This window comes from Hemibagrus wyckioides, linkage group LG15, assembly GCF_019097595.1.
Source record: "Hemibagrus wyckioides isolate EC202008001 linkage group LG15, SWU_Hwy_1.0, whole genome shotgun sequence".
NCBI classification, from domain to species: Eukaryota; Metazoa; Chordata; class Actinopteri; order Siluriformes; family Bagridae; genus Hemibagrus; species Hemibagrus wyckioides.
Window position 1 is genome coordinate 1502227 of NC_080724.1, and position 15274 is coordinate 1517500.

The 15274-nt window shown below is 43.8% G+C and overlaps 1 protein-coding gene across 3 annotated transcripts in view; it reads left to right on the plus strand.

Annotated features, from left to right (window-relative positions):
- The first annotated feature begins 604 nt into the window (after positions 1-604).
- Positions 605-15274, plus strand: part of bcl2l1 (BCL2 like 1) — a 24880-nt gene continuing 10210 nt past the window's right edge. The window contains exons 1-4 of one of the 3 annotated variants that reach the window (XM_058410002.1): positions 611-763; positions 1486-1599; positions 2997-3801; positions 5849-5963. In XM_058410002.1, coding sequence (XP_058265985.1) covers positions 3217-3801; positions 5849-5963 — 700 coding nt within the window. In that variant the 5' untranslated portion in view covers positions 611-763; positions 1486-1599; positions 2997-3216. Of the gene's footprint in view, positions 764-1485; positions 1600-2996; positions 3802-5848; positions 5964-15274 lie in introns of all 3 variants that reach the window. The other 2 variants (XM_058409999.1, XM_058410001.1) reach the window with 2 other exon arrangements.

Consider the following 15274-nt stretch of genomic DNA (forward strand, 5'->3'; position numbering starts at 1 on the left):
CCCTGATGTATGGGGAATATAAATATATACAGTAAGAAAAAAAAATATGAAGTGTAAAGTTTTCATGTAAAATAAAGGATTAAATGCACTATGTCATGGTGTCGACTTCCAAGCATGGGCAATACTCTGAAAATATAACACTCCTTTTTTTTTTTTTACACCAGGCTATTTCATGATTTCTGTATCTGGACTGAATTGTGGTCAGGTTTTTTTTTTTTAACCATATGCATAATTGAGCTTCATTGCGCATTAATATTTAAATTGGCTTTTTACAAACTTTCAACGGGCTTCAGTTTTAAGTTTTTTTGAGTAAGCTATATGCTAAGGTTTTAAAAATGCCGACATCTTAACTGGTACTCAAATATACACTTAGCATTTCGATCCCACCTAAACGCCGACATTACCTGCAGCAAGTTCCATGGAGGGTGGAATCTGCGCATGTGTCGTTATTTTTATTTTCCCACCCGCATTATGGTAAGCAGCGCTGTAAGGCGATTTGTCAGCTTTATGGGCGGACCCCTTCTGGTGGCTAGCTATTGGCTTATCCTTGTGCAGGGGGTGGGATTTGTTTTCCACAAAAGGAGTGGAAAAACAAACAAGCAGGTTACGTAGCTAAGATAGCTAGCGTAGATGCGCGAGGCTGCGGTACTGGTTTAGTGTAGGTTGAGAAAGAAATGTCGGCTTACAGGCGGTCACTGACTGGACTCTTGCTCAATATTTCGGTCATGTGGGAGAGCGAGACGTAACGCTCTTAATGATCTGAGTAAGTAGCATGCACTGTGGACGCAACTATCTGTTCTTCAGTCCTTTATTGTGAATCCCGGGCCAATTCTGTAAGCTAACGTCAGGGCTGCTAAGCTAGGGAGTTGAGGAGGCTGCGGTAGCCCGGGACTGACGTAGTTAGCTCTGCTAAAGCTGACCAGGAAAAGCTGAGAACAAAATTGACTTACACCTCACTGTTTATTCTGCTGTTTAACGCTTTAAAAAGATTTCTCTCTTCCCATAGCTATACAGACTACAACGTTCAAGAGCCCTTGAGGGCAGCGGTTCTTTATTTACAAATTGTTTGAACCAGAAAGTGTTCTCTCATTTGGTTATACTAAAGTTGCTGCAGCATTGTGGCTAGGCTAGGCTAGCTGTCTGATTATAAATGACTCTAACAGCCAGCGAGACGACGTTAATGGACGTCATCACCCGAAAAGTGTAGAAATGATTGAATTTATTATTATTTCCAAAGAACTATAATAGTAAGTTATCTCACTATATATATATATATATATATATATATATATATATATATATATATATATATATACATATACACATATACACATATATATATAATATATAATGACGGAGTGTGGGTGCTGTACAGAAACAGGTTCCTATAGTTACATAATTGCTGCGATGTGGGCGGGGCCGCGTGGGAGCCAGGGGCGGGCCAAAAGAAAGATTTCATTATGCCTCTTTTCTCGCACTTTACAGTAGAGTCTCGAGAGCAGCTGTTGGAGATTGGTGAAACAGCTCCTTTATAACAAAACAACACAGGAGTTTGCCTGGTCAGAGTTCTTGTTTAGACCGGACCGGATTTCTGTATGGGTGAGCAGGGTTGTTCTTTAACTTTTGTGCTTCAGCAGGTTGTCATGTGTGTTGTTTACAACAGAGATAATGCGAGCTGCTGTACAATGTCCAAAGTGGAAGAGCCCTCGTGTTATTGATGGCCAGTGTTTCAGTTAATTTCTAACTGAGCTTTCCACATAGACTTTTAGTGTTCTCAGGGGTGTGTTCTATTTTAGGGATTTTTTTATTTTCTCTTTCTTTTCTTAATGATTGTTCTGGCCCTTAAGGGCACGCATTCGCGATGTGTGTGTCTCGTGTTGATGCTCGTCAAGAAATTACAGCTCCGTAGCACACCACGTTTATTAATCAGTAATATAGCCACGTTGAAGCTTGTAGTTCGTTTTCGATCACACGTGAGCGAACGGCTGCTGATTTCTGTCTGAAACGTGGTTTTAATAAGGCGTTGGGGGTGATGAGCCTAGCTGCTCCGCTTCACTACGTGCCCCACGTGCTGCTCAGGGTGCGTGTCCGAGTTCACGCGCAACTGCACTGTTTTCATTTCATTCCTGTCCATTGTTTATGGCTTTTCCATTGAGGTTGTGGATTTAAAGCGCAGATTACGCTATATGTGTGTTATTTCCTGAGAACGCTCTTTTGTACAGGCTGTTTGTGTCACCGCTTTTTTTGCACAACAGCCTTTAGCGCGCTATAATGCTTTATTGGGAAATGATGGTGAAAAGCACGCATTGTGTTTGAAACTCTTCACGCGCGGTGAAACGTGTAGACGCTGCGCACGCGCTGCTCTTATTTACTACAGCTCGTATTTCATGTACAACTCGGATGAAATTATAATTCTGAGTGGAACAATTTGTTTTTAATCCGCCCTCCTGGTTCATTTCACTCTGGTCAAGGTTAGTGTAGATTTCTGAGAAGGGAAAGGGGTGTTTTTTGTTCTTCAGGGGCAGGTGATGAGGGGCAACATCTGCTTCTCAGGGCAAGTGAATGAATTAGAGAGTGGTGGTTAGGGGGGAAATGTTTATTTACAAAAGATGAGGGGTGCACGATATAAAATGAGAAATATCACAGTAAACATTTCTGAGTAACTGTATTGTCAGGTGTCTTTATAGTCACAATAAGCTTTTCCTGGGAATTGTTCTATCTGTGTGTCAATGTTTACTGCGTTAAGGAAATATGTTTGTACCGATTATTTCTATTCCTTGTCATTTTTACTATTTAAATGAAAGAAGTAATTGAACTCAATTGGCTGGACTGATGTATTGCCACATTTTTGGCAATGCCTCAAACCAGTAGTAATGTAGCTCTTAAACCTAATTCTGACGTCCTCCTCCGGTTTAGAGAGCATGTCTAAGTCTATTAAGTGTGAGAGAGCACTCTCGCTAATCATTTTTTTTCTTTTCACTCCTCTCTGACCACAGTGTCTGAGCCCTTGCACCATCTTGATTGTATCTGTTTACGCGGATAAGAAGCAGAGGAAATCGATGAAGATCGGAGGTCAACCTGGTTTAATATCCGTGATGAGAGAGCCAGCGGCACACGACGAGTAGAGACGCGAACGTCCGTGCGCTGTTTTTCAGACACCGACGAGCGATCGGGTGTAGCATCCAGCCTCAGATAAATCCAGTATCACTCTTCACGATGTCTTACTACAACAGAGAGCTGGTTGTGTACTTCATCAAGTACAAGCTCTCCCAGAGAAACTATCCCTGCAGCCACATCGGGCTCACGGAAGATGCGAACGGATCTGAAGGAGGCGAGGCGGAGGAAGGGAACGCAGCGGGAGCGAGAGAACCGGAGACGCCCACAGCTGTCGTTAACGGCTCCTTAAACGGGACGGGTTCGACAGGGACTCCTCCACGATCACCGACTCTGTCCCCTCAGCGGCAGGTGAATGGAAGAGCGAGCCTCGAGGCGGTAAAAGAGGCGCTGCGCGACTCGGCCAACGAGTTCGAGCTGCGCTACACACGCGCCTTTAGCGACCTGTCGTCGCAGTTGCATATCACTCCGGTCACGGTGTACCAGAGCTTTGAGAGTGTGATGGACGAGGTATTCCGCGACGGCGTCAACTGGGGCCGTATCGTGGGCTTGTTCGCGTTCGGAGGTGCCCTCTGTGTCGAGTGTGTGGAAAAGGAGATGAGTCCACTGGTGGCACGTATCGCAGAGTGGATGACCGTCTACCTGGACAACCACATCCAGCCCTGGATCCAAGAGCAAGGAGGATGGGTAGGTGAAATGCTTAAATCATCAAAAACACTTTCTGGTGATCATCATCCTTATTCCTTAGTCCTTCAGTTTAAATCGTGTTATTTTGCTATGATATTTTGCATTGCCCTGTGGTACGTTTTAATGCTACCTAATGTCATTGTTTTGTTTTGGGTTTTTTTGTGTGTGTTCTTTCTGATTAGGCCAATCCCGGTTGCCTGTCTAAGCGCTTGAAAGAAGGCAGAATCAGATGTTATTGATCTGCCGTTAGCTCCAGTGTTTGTTTTGCTTGATTTGCTGCCCTCTTGGGTTGAGATGGGAGCTGTTTTTAGTGTCTGTCCTCTCCTGAGTCTGGGTGGGGACTTTAAATGGCATGTAATGGCGAAAAAAGGAGCAAGAGATAACGCAATGGCCAGAGAGTAGTGGTCAGCTGAGCATTGATCATGCCTGCTACTTTTCAGCTGAATGGTAAGGGGACAGGGCAGAGCAGAGCAGCCAGCATCACGTGTAAGCTACATATGGCGGGTGGAGGGGGACGGTCCCCCTGATGCTCTATTGTTTACCCTGCTGGTATTCTATTGTTCTGTCTTTTTTTCCCCAATTTGCTTCTTTTTATTTCTTCTTTGGTCAACTAGGCAGTAGATGAAAAGCTTTGCTGTCCGTGAGGTCAGTGATGTGCAGTGTGCTTTGTGGAGAGACTTTTATAAAAAGCTTTCTCTTTGTGGTGAGAACCAGACGATGGGTGGTCCACTGGGGATATGATATGGAAGTCCTCGTCTGATAGGAAAGGTTATTTTCGTGGTTGTTTTCTTTGATTGGTCACTGTCGCATTTAGTGTCCCTCTGATTGGGTGACTTGTATTGCTGGTGCTGCTTGAGGCTCGCTTGAGTTGAACTTCATTTCCAAGGCATCAGATGACATGAAACGCTTCCACATCGACTCGTGTTTCCCTCCTGTTGCAAAACGTCCTGACTTCTAACAGGACATGATGTTCAAACCTTTCTCAGGAACAAAATGCCAACATACCAGACATGATCTGAACTTGAGTCAAAGATCTAAAAATAAATATTCTAGCCCCAATTTTTTTTTTGATGGGGCTACACAGCATTCTGACTATGATTTGTTTTGCCAAGAAATTCCTGCTAGCTCTAGTGAGTGACTTCTTCAGTATTGAATGAGCCAAAAATGGCTGAATGAAGTCATGTGGGTTTTAACAAAGAAATACTTATTTCACTTCTTCTTACACGAAAGGAAGCAGGCATGTGGTTCGAATGTCACTTCCTTTGTGGTAATAGAAAGTAGGTCTGTAAGTCTGACGAGAGGGAGACAAGCATGAATATGGTGCATGAACATGCTGAATGTAGGCCAACTACCCTCAGAGACTCGCTCACGACATACCGTATCACACACATGCATGTATGTAGGCACGGTAATGGTTCCTTGTTAAGAACCAGCCCCTAGTTAATTGCCGGTTAAATTACTCTAGTGCCGGCTGAAATGTGCGGTTAGTGGACGTGTCAACGGCCGAGTGAACCAGACATGCGCATACCTGTAAGCTCCTTTTTCTTTCACTAAAATCCCAAACAATTATTCAGACTTGTGGTGAAGTGTGGCTCTGTCTGGAAGAGAAAAGTCGTGCCCTGAAAGCCCTGCATACTCCAGCATGTAGTCATCTTCAACTCGGAGCCGGACGACTGTAACAACACTCATCACACCATACTGTCTGTCTGACTCACTTCATGCTTACGGCTTGGTGATATGGCTTTTTATATACACACACACACACGCAGTTATGGGGAAGCCGTTGACAGCTGTTGGCTGCAGGTGTGTCTCAGTACCTGAGTCTGTCTGTACATTTAGGTGTTTTTTTTTTTTTTTTTTTTCACTCTCACTTTCTCTGTCTCTCTTTCCGAAATGTAAACAGACATCTGCACTAACATTTTGAGGACCTCGTTACTCTCAGGTCTAGGTCTGTGTGGTGTGCATGCCAATGCTTGTGTGTGTGAGGTGAAAAAGGGTGAAGTTTGTTGAATGAACAGAAAGTAAAGGTAGAAATGTCTTTCTTCAGTCAGGCCAAAATCACGATCTTCAAGCTGCGGGTTTGAGAATGATGAGAGGAGCAGCAGGTGGAATCTGGCAGAGGGAGAGAGAGGCAGAGAGGCTGCATTACTGTATCTGTGGAGGTTTTGTCCTTTATTTATCCTTCGTTGTGTGTGTGTGTGTGTGTGTGTGTGTGTGTGTGTGTGTGTGAGAGAGAGAGAGCGAGAGAGAGGAATGTCGTCCTGTGGCAGTTCTTCTAAAGCTCTCATTAGCACAATGTCCAAACAGGGTTCTTCACCCTAGTGTCACTACGCTCATCCCTGCCAGGCCACACACTTTCAAACACACTGCCTGTGTCCTTAATTAAACACACACATATGTGCACACACACACACACACACACACACCCCCACCAAACAGTTACACAGCCGAGCAGGGACGCACTCAAGCATGTGTTTAAATAAGGCCTGTTTTTATCCTCGTTTAATTGCTGTCCCAATAATGAGAAATATATCTCTGATTTCTGTTTAAAAGCCCTAGTTCTTTTACACACTATCTCTCTCTCTCTCTCTCTCTCTCTCTCTCTCTCTCTTATTTGTATCAGACGACCAGGGATTTATGTGTAAGATATTTTCATGCCCTGCCTTAACCTACTGCAATTCCCCATCCTGCACCACTTTCACTTTCTCTCTCTCTCTCTCTCTCTCTCTCTCTCTCTCCCTCTCCCCCTCCTTTTTCTCTCTCTCCATCTCTGACTACTTAACACTCTCACTGTCACGGTCCTCCCTCCTCTTTCTATTGCTTCTCTTTCTCTGTCTCTCTGCCTGTCTGTTTCTCTCACGTGGGTAAACGTGTTGCAGATCCGACATGCAACAACACGTGTGCGTCGTCATCGTGGATGTGCTGTTTTTCTACTTCTTCATCCCTCCGTCTCTAGTCCGATAGATTTTGTGCATATGACCGCAGCATTCGATATTCCTGCTTTTGGGTTTGTTTTTTGGGGTCTGTGTTTAGCTTAACAAGAATGCAAAGGCTGAAGGGTTAACATCTGTGCAGCTGTAACTGCAGTGTAACTCCAACTGACCTCGATGTGGAGTCTTTGAAACAATCGAAACAATGCTCCTATAACCCATATAAAAGGCCCAGAATATCATGCTGTGTGTTGTGTCCATGATTTACACCAGAATCAGCTAGCTTGTTTTCACTGAACGGCTTGACCTTTTATGTTTAATGTAGTTTAATGTTTTCTTATTTATTATTTTTTTTAAATAATGGTATATGCTAATACATATTCATGAATTATTGCTTCTGTAGAGTTCTGTGTACACACGGTGGAACACAAAAAAAATACAGCCTTCATATTGTCAATACACACTGCTGAGCATTCCTCAATGCTAAGCAGTTTTTCATCTTCCTCTGCATCACGTGTGGATATGAATTTAGACCGTCGTTTATCCCGAGAGTGAGTGTGTGAGAGTGTGAGTGTGTGAGAGTGTGTGAGTGAGTGTGACTGAGAGCGTGTTGTTCTTCCTCTTGTTACCCATTTTGATTTATTGTGTGGCTGTACATTTATAACGTGTAAGGAAACCCTCACTGTGCACGTGATTGCCTTCAACAAAGACGCAGAGGACACGCATGCATGCGCACACGCGCGTACACACACACGCGCACACACACACACACACACACACACACCCTGCAGTGGTCCAGCTGAAGAGCTCTGAGAGACGGTAACCAGACCGTAGCCAAGAGCTAAACATGGAGAGGATGATCTGAAATAGTGATCCCTCGCTATATCCCATACCACTGCCCCCACAGACAGGGCAGCTTTACACAAAATGCATCCCATCAGCCACACCTCCTTTTTCTATTAATTTAGATCGGCGTTTCCTTTTTCTGAAGGCACCCGCTGTTTGTCACAACTTCATCCACTCACTCTCAAGGTCACAATCCTCAGCTGGTGAAGGTTCGTGAGGCCAGTGTTTGAGATGTGTTTGCGATTTTGTGTTTGGGTGTCATGTTTGGTTGTTTTTGTGTGTGTGTGTGTGTGTGTGTGTGTGTGGACTAAGTGAAAGTGGCAGTAAACAGATGGTGAGGTTTGGTGCGCTGCTGCCTCGTCACCAGTGTGTCTGTGTGTGAGAGAGAAAGGGAGATGGAGAGACTGAAGAGGAAAGTGGTGAGGATTAAAGAGAGAGGGAGGTGGGGCAGAGGAAACCACTCCTCTGAGATCGTGGGGAGGGGGTGGGGTGGGGAGGGGTGTTGAAGGCTGGTCAATTTCAGCCTGGGTGAGGAGGAGAGGAGAAGGTAATCTCAGTAGGTGACAGTTTCTGGGAATACACACTATTATAAATGAGAGAGAAATTTTAATTTGTTTCATAAGGTTCAAATGAAATAGTAATGAGAAAATAAAAGAAATGAAATGAGAGGGTGCGTGTGTGTGTGCGTGTGTGTCTGTGTGTGTGTGCATGTGTGTGTGTGTGTATGTGTGTGTGTGTGTCAGTGTGTGCGTGTGCAATGTGTCTCTGTGCATGCGTTTGCGTGTGTATGTGTGAGTGAGCTTGTGCATGCGTGTGCATGTGTACATGCGTGTGTGTCTGTGTGCATGTATGTGTGCGTGTCCTCATCTGGTCTGTATACATATATTTAGTGTCTCTGCTAGCTTTTTACAGATTGTGGTTTGTCACCAGTGAGATGAGTCACCCCCGTGTGTGTGAGTGTGTGTGAGTGTGTGTGAGTGTGTGTGAGTGTGTGTGTGTGAGTGTGTGTGAGTGTGTGTGAGTGTGTGTGAGTGTGTGTGAGTGTGTGTGAGTGTGTGTGAGTGTGTGTGAGTGTGTGTACCTCACACTGCAGGAGAAAAGTGTTTTGTTTTGTTTTTTGTTTTGTTTTTTTTCCTCCTCACTGTATTGTGCACGTGCCCAAACTGGGTCTCACACAACAAATCAGCTCCACTCTTTGCTATTAATAGTCTGTCACGTTTTCACGAACACACACACACACACACTGTCATTCTATTTGTGTGTGTGAGATAATCAGTCTTGTGGAAGAATGATGTGCAGCTTTGAGTCTCCTCCTAATGCATTTAGCCAGCATCATGGGATTTGAGCTGACCATCAGTAACAGGGAAGAGCAGGTCAGTGTGCCCTGATGCTGGACTCTTCCTGAAGAAACAGATGGAATATTTCCAAAAATGTCAAATGCATTATAACCAGTTCATAATATAGGTATACACATCAGATTCATACAGGAAAAATCTGATCTGCTCAAAACAGACACAAGTCACTTTCATGTAGGATCCGAGATTAAACGAATCCAGCAGTCAGATTGGACTTTGTGCGTCTGTTTCTTTATATATATATAGACACACAGACACACACACACTTAACCATCATCGTCCTGGTGTTTGTGCAGCACAACAAAGCCATGACTACTGCTGCACCCTGCTCTCTCTGCGGGGATTTATTTCTATTTTTTCATGTTTATGTGATAATTGATACGCACTTTAATCAGTTCAGCCCAGCGCTGTGCGATCTCTCTTCTCGTTACTCGCCGTCTAAACGTCTGTCCTTTCTTCACTCGTGATGTTCTCTGCCTTTTCTGTTATTTTAGCCTTGAGCATTATCTATATACGCTCTTGAGCTTGTCCTTTGCACGTACGACACCGGAGTATAAAAGTGGATTGTTTTTCAGATTCTGTTCACTCTGTGGATTTCTCAGACTCTCTTTGACAATTTCCTGCTTCTTAGTCTCCAGATTCTTCATTCATCTCGATTGTGGTGGATCTTAGGTGTTTCACCAGGGCATGTTGAGATCATGATGTTGAGATCATTTCCCACAATCCCTATAATTTAAGGAGAAAACACAGTGATCTGTGTACTCTAATCTGCTTCTGGCTTTGTTGTAGAGTTTTTTTTGTTTGTGTGTTTGTGTGCTTGTGTGTGTTTGTGTGCTTGTGTGTGTGTGTGTGTGTGTTTGTGTGTGCGCATCTACAAATATTGAGATTGTGACTGAGCGCTTGATCGTTCTGTAGATGAACCCTGAACCCCGAGTCAGAATCCCTGTTCAAACCGGCTTTATCTGGAAATCACAGCATCAGCAGTTTCTCCTCACTTTCACTCGTTTATTCTCTTCCTTTCTCTCTTTCCTGCTGTCGCTCTCTGCAGAGGCCATGTCACTGGCCTGCTCCTTTTGACCGTTTCCTTTTGTCCTCTTCTGTCTTCACGTCTCCTCCCACCAGCTCTGTTACTTTCCTAATGGTTTCGTCTCAATCCTTGATTTTCTTTTTCTTCCCATCATCTGCACTCCACCTCTCTTCTTCTTCTTCATCCTTTTCTTCTTCTTCTTCATCTTCTTCTTTCTCTTATTCCTTAGACTTGGAGCTGATGGCACGTGTCAAAACTTTGACGACGCCTTTTATTTTTAATGCGGTGGTGGTGTTTTCATTTTCTTTGGCTATTTGTATGATTTGTATTTATTCCTCAAGGTGACTTATGCAGATCAGCCATCAGTAACTCCCAAAAGCAGCAGAGATGAGAGTGGACTTTCTCGCTCTGTCCATGTGGTGGACGTTTAACATTGCAGTGAAGGCATCTCGCACGTGATGTGTGTTAGCGACGCAGCGATTCAGTGCTGTTCTAGTGTTTTATGGAGCTGGCTTTGTGTGTTTCAGTGTGTTTTTATTGCCATGGCTGAACTGTTTCTCCTTCTTTCCCTCATTAATCTTTTATTATCTTTAAAGTTAATAAATAAAAGATTATAGAAGATAAAAAATTCATGTCATTTATTTTATTTCTAACGAATGGCCTTTAAGATTAATCTACGAGACATTTTTATGGTACTTATGTAACTGTGTCATTTTTGTTTCTGGACCTCGTTGGGTACCAGCACCCTCACCTCTCTCTCTCTCTCTCTCTCTCCCCCTTTGTCTCTCTGTCCCATCCCCCCGTCTCTCTCTCTCTCTCTCTCTTTGTCTCTCTCTCTGTCTCCCCCCATCTCTCTCTCCATCTCCTCTCTCTCTCTCTCTCTCTGTCTCTGTCTCTCTCTCTCATTTCAGCTGCTTATTCATGTTGTCATGTCACCTAGTGTTATTTATTTACTTTGTTTTTTTGATGGTTTATTTGCTTTTATAGAGTTTGAGCTAATCTGGATTAATTCCAGAAACTAATACAATGTGACTGGTGAACTGGACTGATGAGCAGCGTTCTAATCAGTTGTCTTTCACTCTTTATTTTTTTTTCTGCAGTTTCCTTCATGCCTGCCTCACAACATTTAATCTCTGTCTTTTTAATTCCTCTCTCCGTCTCCCTCTCAGATAACACGTCTCTTTGTGCTCATGTGTGCGGCCTGGATTTGATGGTGCTAACATACCATGACTATGAGTCTGGAAAACACACACACACACACACACAGGCTTTGGTACCGTTTATTATCCGCAGCTTGCTGTCTGTTTCCTGCTAGACATCCCCGTGGATTTGCTGTATGTCTGCTTTACCGTGTTCATTCATCTGTGTGTGTTGTGTGTTTGTAAGGCTGCACACTGACTTGTATTTTTATCCTGATCTCAATTGTTGGTTTGCTTAATTCAACATAAACCACTGCAGTAATGGTGACCGTAACTAAAGTCTACTAATCGTTTTTGGAATTCTTGAATCTGATTGGTCGATTCATTTTCAATAACAACTCGCATGTTCGTATTACTGTGCTCTCGTTATCGTATCTATAGTAACAAGTTACAGTCGTATGGCGGACACTCCATGTTAGTTACTGGGTGGGATATATTAGGCAGCAAGTCAACATTTTGTCCTCAAAGTTGATGTTAGAAGCAGGAAAAATGGTCAAGCATAAGGATTTGAGTGAGTTTGACCAAAAGGGCCAAATTGTGATGTCTAGACCACTGGATCAGAGCATTTCCAAAACTGCAGCTCTTGTGCGGTGTTCCCGGTCTGCAGTGGTCAGTATCTATCAAAAGTGATCCAAAGAAGGAACAGTGGTGAACCGGTGACAGGGTCATGGGCGCCCGTCGGGAGAGAAGGCTGGCCCGTGTGATCCAATCCAACAGATGAGCTACTGTTGCTCAAGAAGTTAATGCTGGTTCTGATAGAAAGGTGTCAGAATACACAGTGCAGGACGGGTCAGGGCTGTTTTGGCAGCACCAACACAATATTAGGCAGGTGGTCATAATGTTATGCCTGGCCGGTGTATGTGATAACAGGGACTGTTGTAGCTTTGGGGAAAATTCTGTCCTTCGGTTATGAAAGATGATCAGCTGTAAGGTTCATGTGTCAGCAAGCCGTGATGTTTTTATTCCTTACTTATTGACCTGCGTTAGATCTCAAGCTCCCCGTGTGAGCAGCCACAGCGTGCGCTGATCATTTTGTGCTTTCTGCTTCCCAAACACACCGCAGGCAGCAGCACAGGCCACAAGAGCAAGAGCAGAAATTAGGTAAACAAATGTACTGGACCTACATGACCGTAGCAGTGCGTTTAAACCTGGGGTGATGGTGACGTCTATAAATAATTCTGATGATGCCATAGAGTGCTATTAGTGTATAGAATTTAAAGTTATTTTTTATAATTTTTATGTAGGGGCAGGGGTGGGTGTGTGTGTTTATATTGAAGCGTGTGTATGTGTTCTTGACAGTACGAGAACTGAAGGTGACATCTCCCTTAGTAAGATGGAGAACAGTCCCACCATTCTACATCATTAATCTCCTCTTTAACTTCTATGTAACACACTCCTCACACACAAAGCCACACACACACACACACACACATGCAGACATCGCCATAGTAACAGCAAGGAACCCTCCTTTAGACAAAGCTCTAGAGATATGACCTAAAATAGTGGAAGAGATGAGTGTTGTGTAGCACAGTGATGGAGAGAGAAAAAGAAAGACTCTCAATGCTTTCCTCTGCTTAATATCGCTTTCACTGTTCAAGAGAGCAATAGTCTAACCTTCTGTCCATCACCTCAGTTCAGGAGAGCTTCACTGGCACGATGATACTGCTGATGCTGAACACACCCAGGAGTAATGCAGATGTTGCTCATGTATCACAGCCCTATCAAGCTCCTAGTGTCAGATCACCTTCATATTTTTTTTTTAGATAAATCATCATTTAGTTTTATTTTCCTGGCTGTATAATAATCTCTGTACTCTTTGCATAGTAGGAATTGTATTTGAGCTACGCTGTTATCTAGGTGCGAGTTGTCTTGGTGCGCAAGAAGACGTTGTGGCATCGGGGAGTTGCCTCAGAATATACTCCGCACACAAAGCTCGACTCCACACACCTACTTTTTAAAGGAGACAGAAGTGTCCGGGTCCGCTTTTGAAACCGAAACTCTGGAATAAAGTGGCAGAATAAAGTACACTGTTGGGTAACTACGTTCACATCTCTGGAAGTCTCTGGTACCCCACCATCGACCATCTGAATCATGCTGATGTCATTGACCTGTGAGGGATTGAAAGAGGATGACCAGCACTATTGAGGATGATGTAACTCTGGTAAACACAGGCTAAGTTATCGACCGATGTCCTTTGATCAAAGACGTGGACAAACACGTCCTGTTCTGTTTCGAAAGTGCTTTGTAATTCTTAGCCAGCCCTGTCTTATCACATATCCTGTTCTGTGACCTCTGAAAGCCAGAGCTTCTTTCGCTAAATTCTACACAATCGGATGTGACTCCGCGTTCTTCAGGCATTTCTGTGTCGACGTCACACAAGCCGAGCCGGATAACTTGAACGAATCCAGGAATCGCTTTCCTGCGTATTCCCCGAGGTCATGGCGCCTTTCAATGTAGCTCTTTTGGTTCACATCAGCTGATTCCTACCGCCTGGAAAAAAAACAAAAAACTTTGACAAGTAGCATTCCAGTGAGTGTCAGGAAGTTCTGCCCTTCCTGCCAGCACTGATTGTTCTGTTCGGGGGGCCGGCTCAGGGGAACAGAGCTCTGCTTGTTTCCCGCTAAGCTTATCCAATAAAACATGATGAATTTGAAATAGAACCAAGTTACAGTCAGGGACAGCGATGCCGTTCTGTGTTTCTCAGATTTCAGTAATCCAGTTAAGGGCTCCGGGGCGGGACAAATCTGCAGCCTGGGATACGCCGATGTCACGGCAGGTTTTTTATTCGTAATTCGTAGTCGCCTGGTGGACATGTAGGTTTAACAGCCAGAAGAAGATGTTCTGACTTTCGCAAACCAAACATTTTTTTTTCCACTTTGTATGGAAAGGATGTTTCGACACAATCCACATCACACACCCTAAAGCACATGTTTTCGAACCCCATTACTAGTCATGTTGATTAGTGGTCACTAGTGACCACGATTAATCGGTCTTTTCTGGACCTGTGGGAACGCTGACGCTACTATTGTTTGCCACAAGATTGCCATCTGACTCCCCTGTGCTAGCACAACACGCAGTAACCTGTGGTCAACAGAACATAAAGACATTAGTAAGACTCAAATGACGTGTTTCAGCAGCAACGCGAGGACTTGACGCCTCAGCTCATAGCTGAAATGCTGCTAGACGCTTTTTTTGTCACACTGTTCGAAGTGGATAATAATCATTAACTTGTTCTTGGTCTGTTTTAACACACTTAAATACCAAACTAGCCGGCCATTGCTCCAAGCCTTATCAGTTTCCAGTGAACCAAATCCTGAGCCTTTTTTTGTCAAACAAATGTATAAATTGTCCCTAAAAAATGGAATAGATCTTAAGTCTTAATTCTTTCAGGAATATCTAACAAGTTGGTAACCTTATTGTAGCCAAGGTAGTGCCCTGACGTGGACACATCAAGCCTCTACCAGACTGATGACACAGACAAATTTCTATTTTGGTATAACGTCCCGCCTCAGCCACACCAGAGTACTGATTGTGTGTGTGTGTGTGTGTGTGTGTGTGTATGAGGAAAGAAAAAAGAAAAAGGTCAAAGGGTCACTGTAGTGCAATAGTGGAGAAACCTAGATTGCTTGACTTCTGGTTGACTCTGAACACACACACACACACACACCCCAGTCACCAGTTTTCATCAGTGTCAGCCTTGCTGCATCATTACTCCTCCCAGCGCACTCATTCTTGAAGCACTTAGGACGTCAGTAACACACACACACACATTGCTACACTGTGTACACACCTCTCAATATTTCTGCTGTAACCTTGGCAATGTACCAGCGATATCCTCTTGCCATCTTTAGCTTTCTATTCTCCATGTCTTTCCTCCTACAGGAAGAGTTCTCCCCTGCATTCCTGCGTTTCTATTGTATTCAAAAGTCATCTTAAATCTTGGTCTGGACTTCTCCCAGGTCACTAGATCACTCAGATCCACCCTTTAACAATTAAAGGGAAGATTCCAGATTTAGGACCAAGGGTTGTATTTTTTTTCTTTCTTTCTTTTTTTTGAGGGAGAGAGAAATCCCATGTCCCTCTGTGTCTCCTTTTCAGCTTGCTTATACAGCTAGA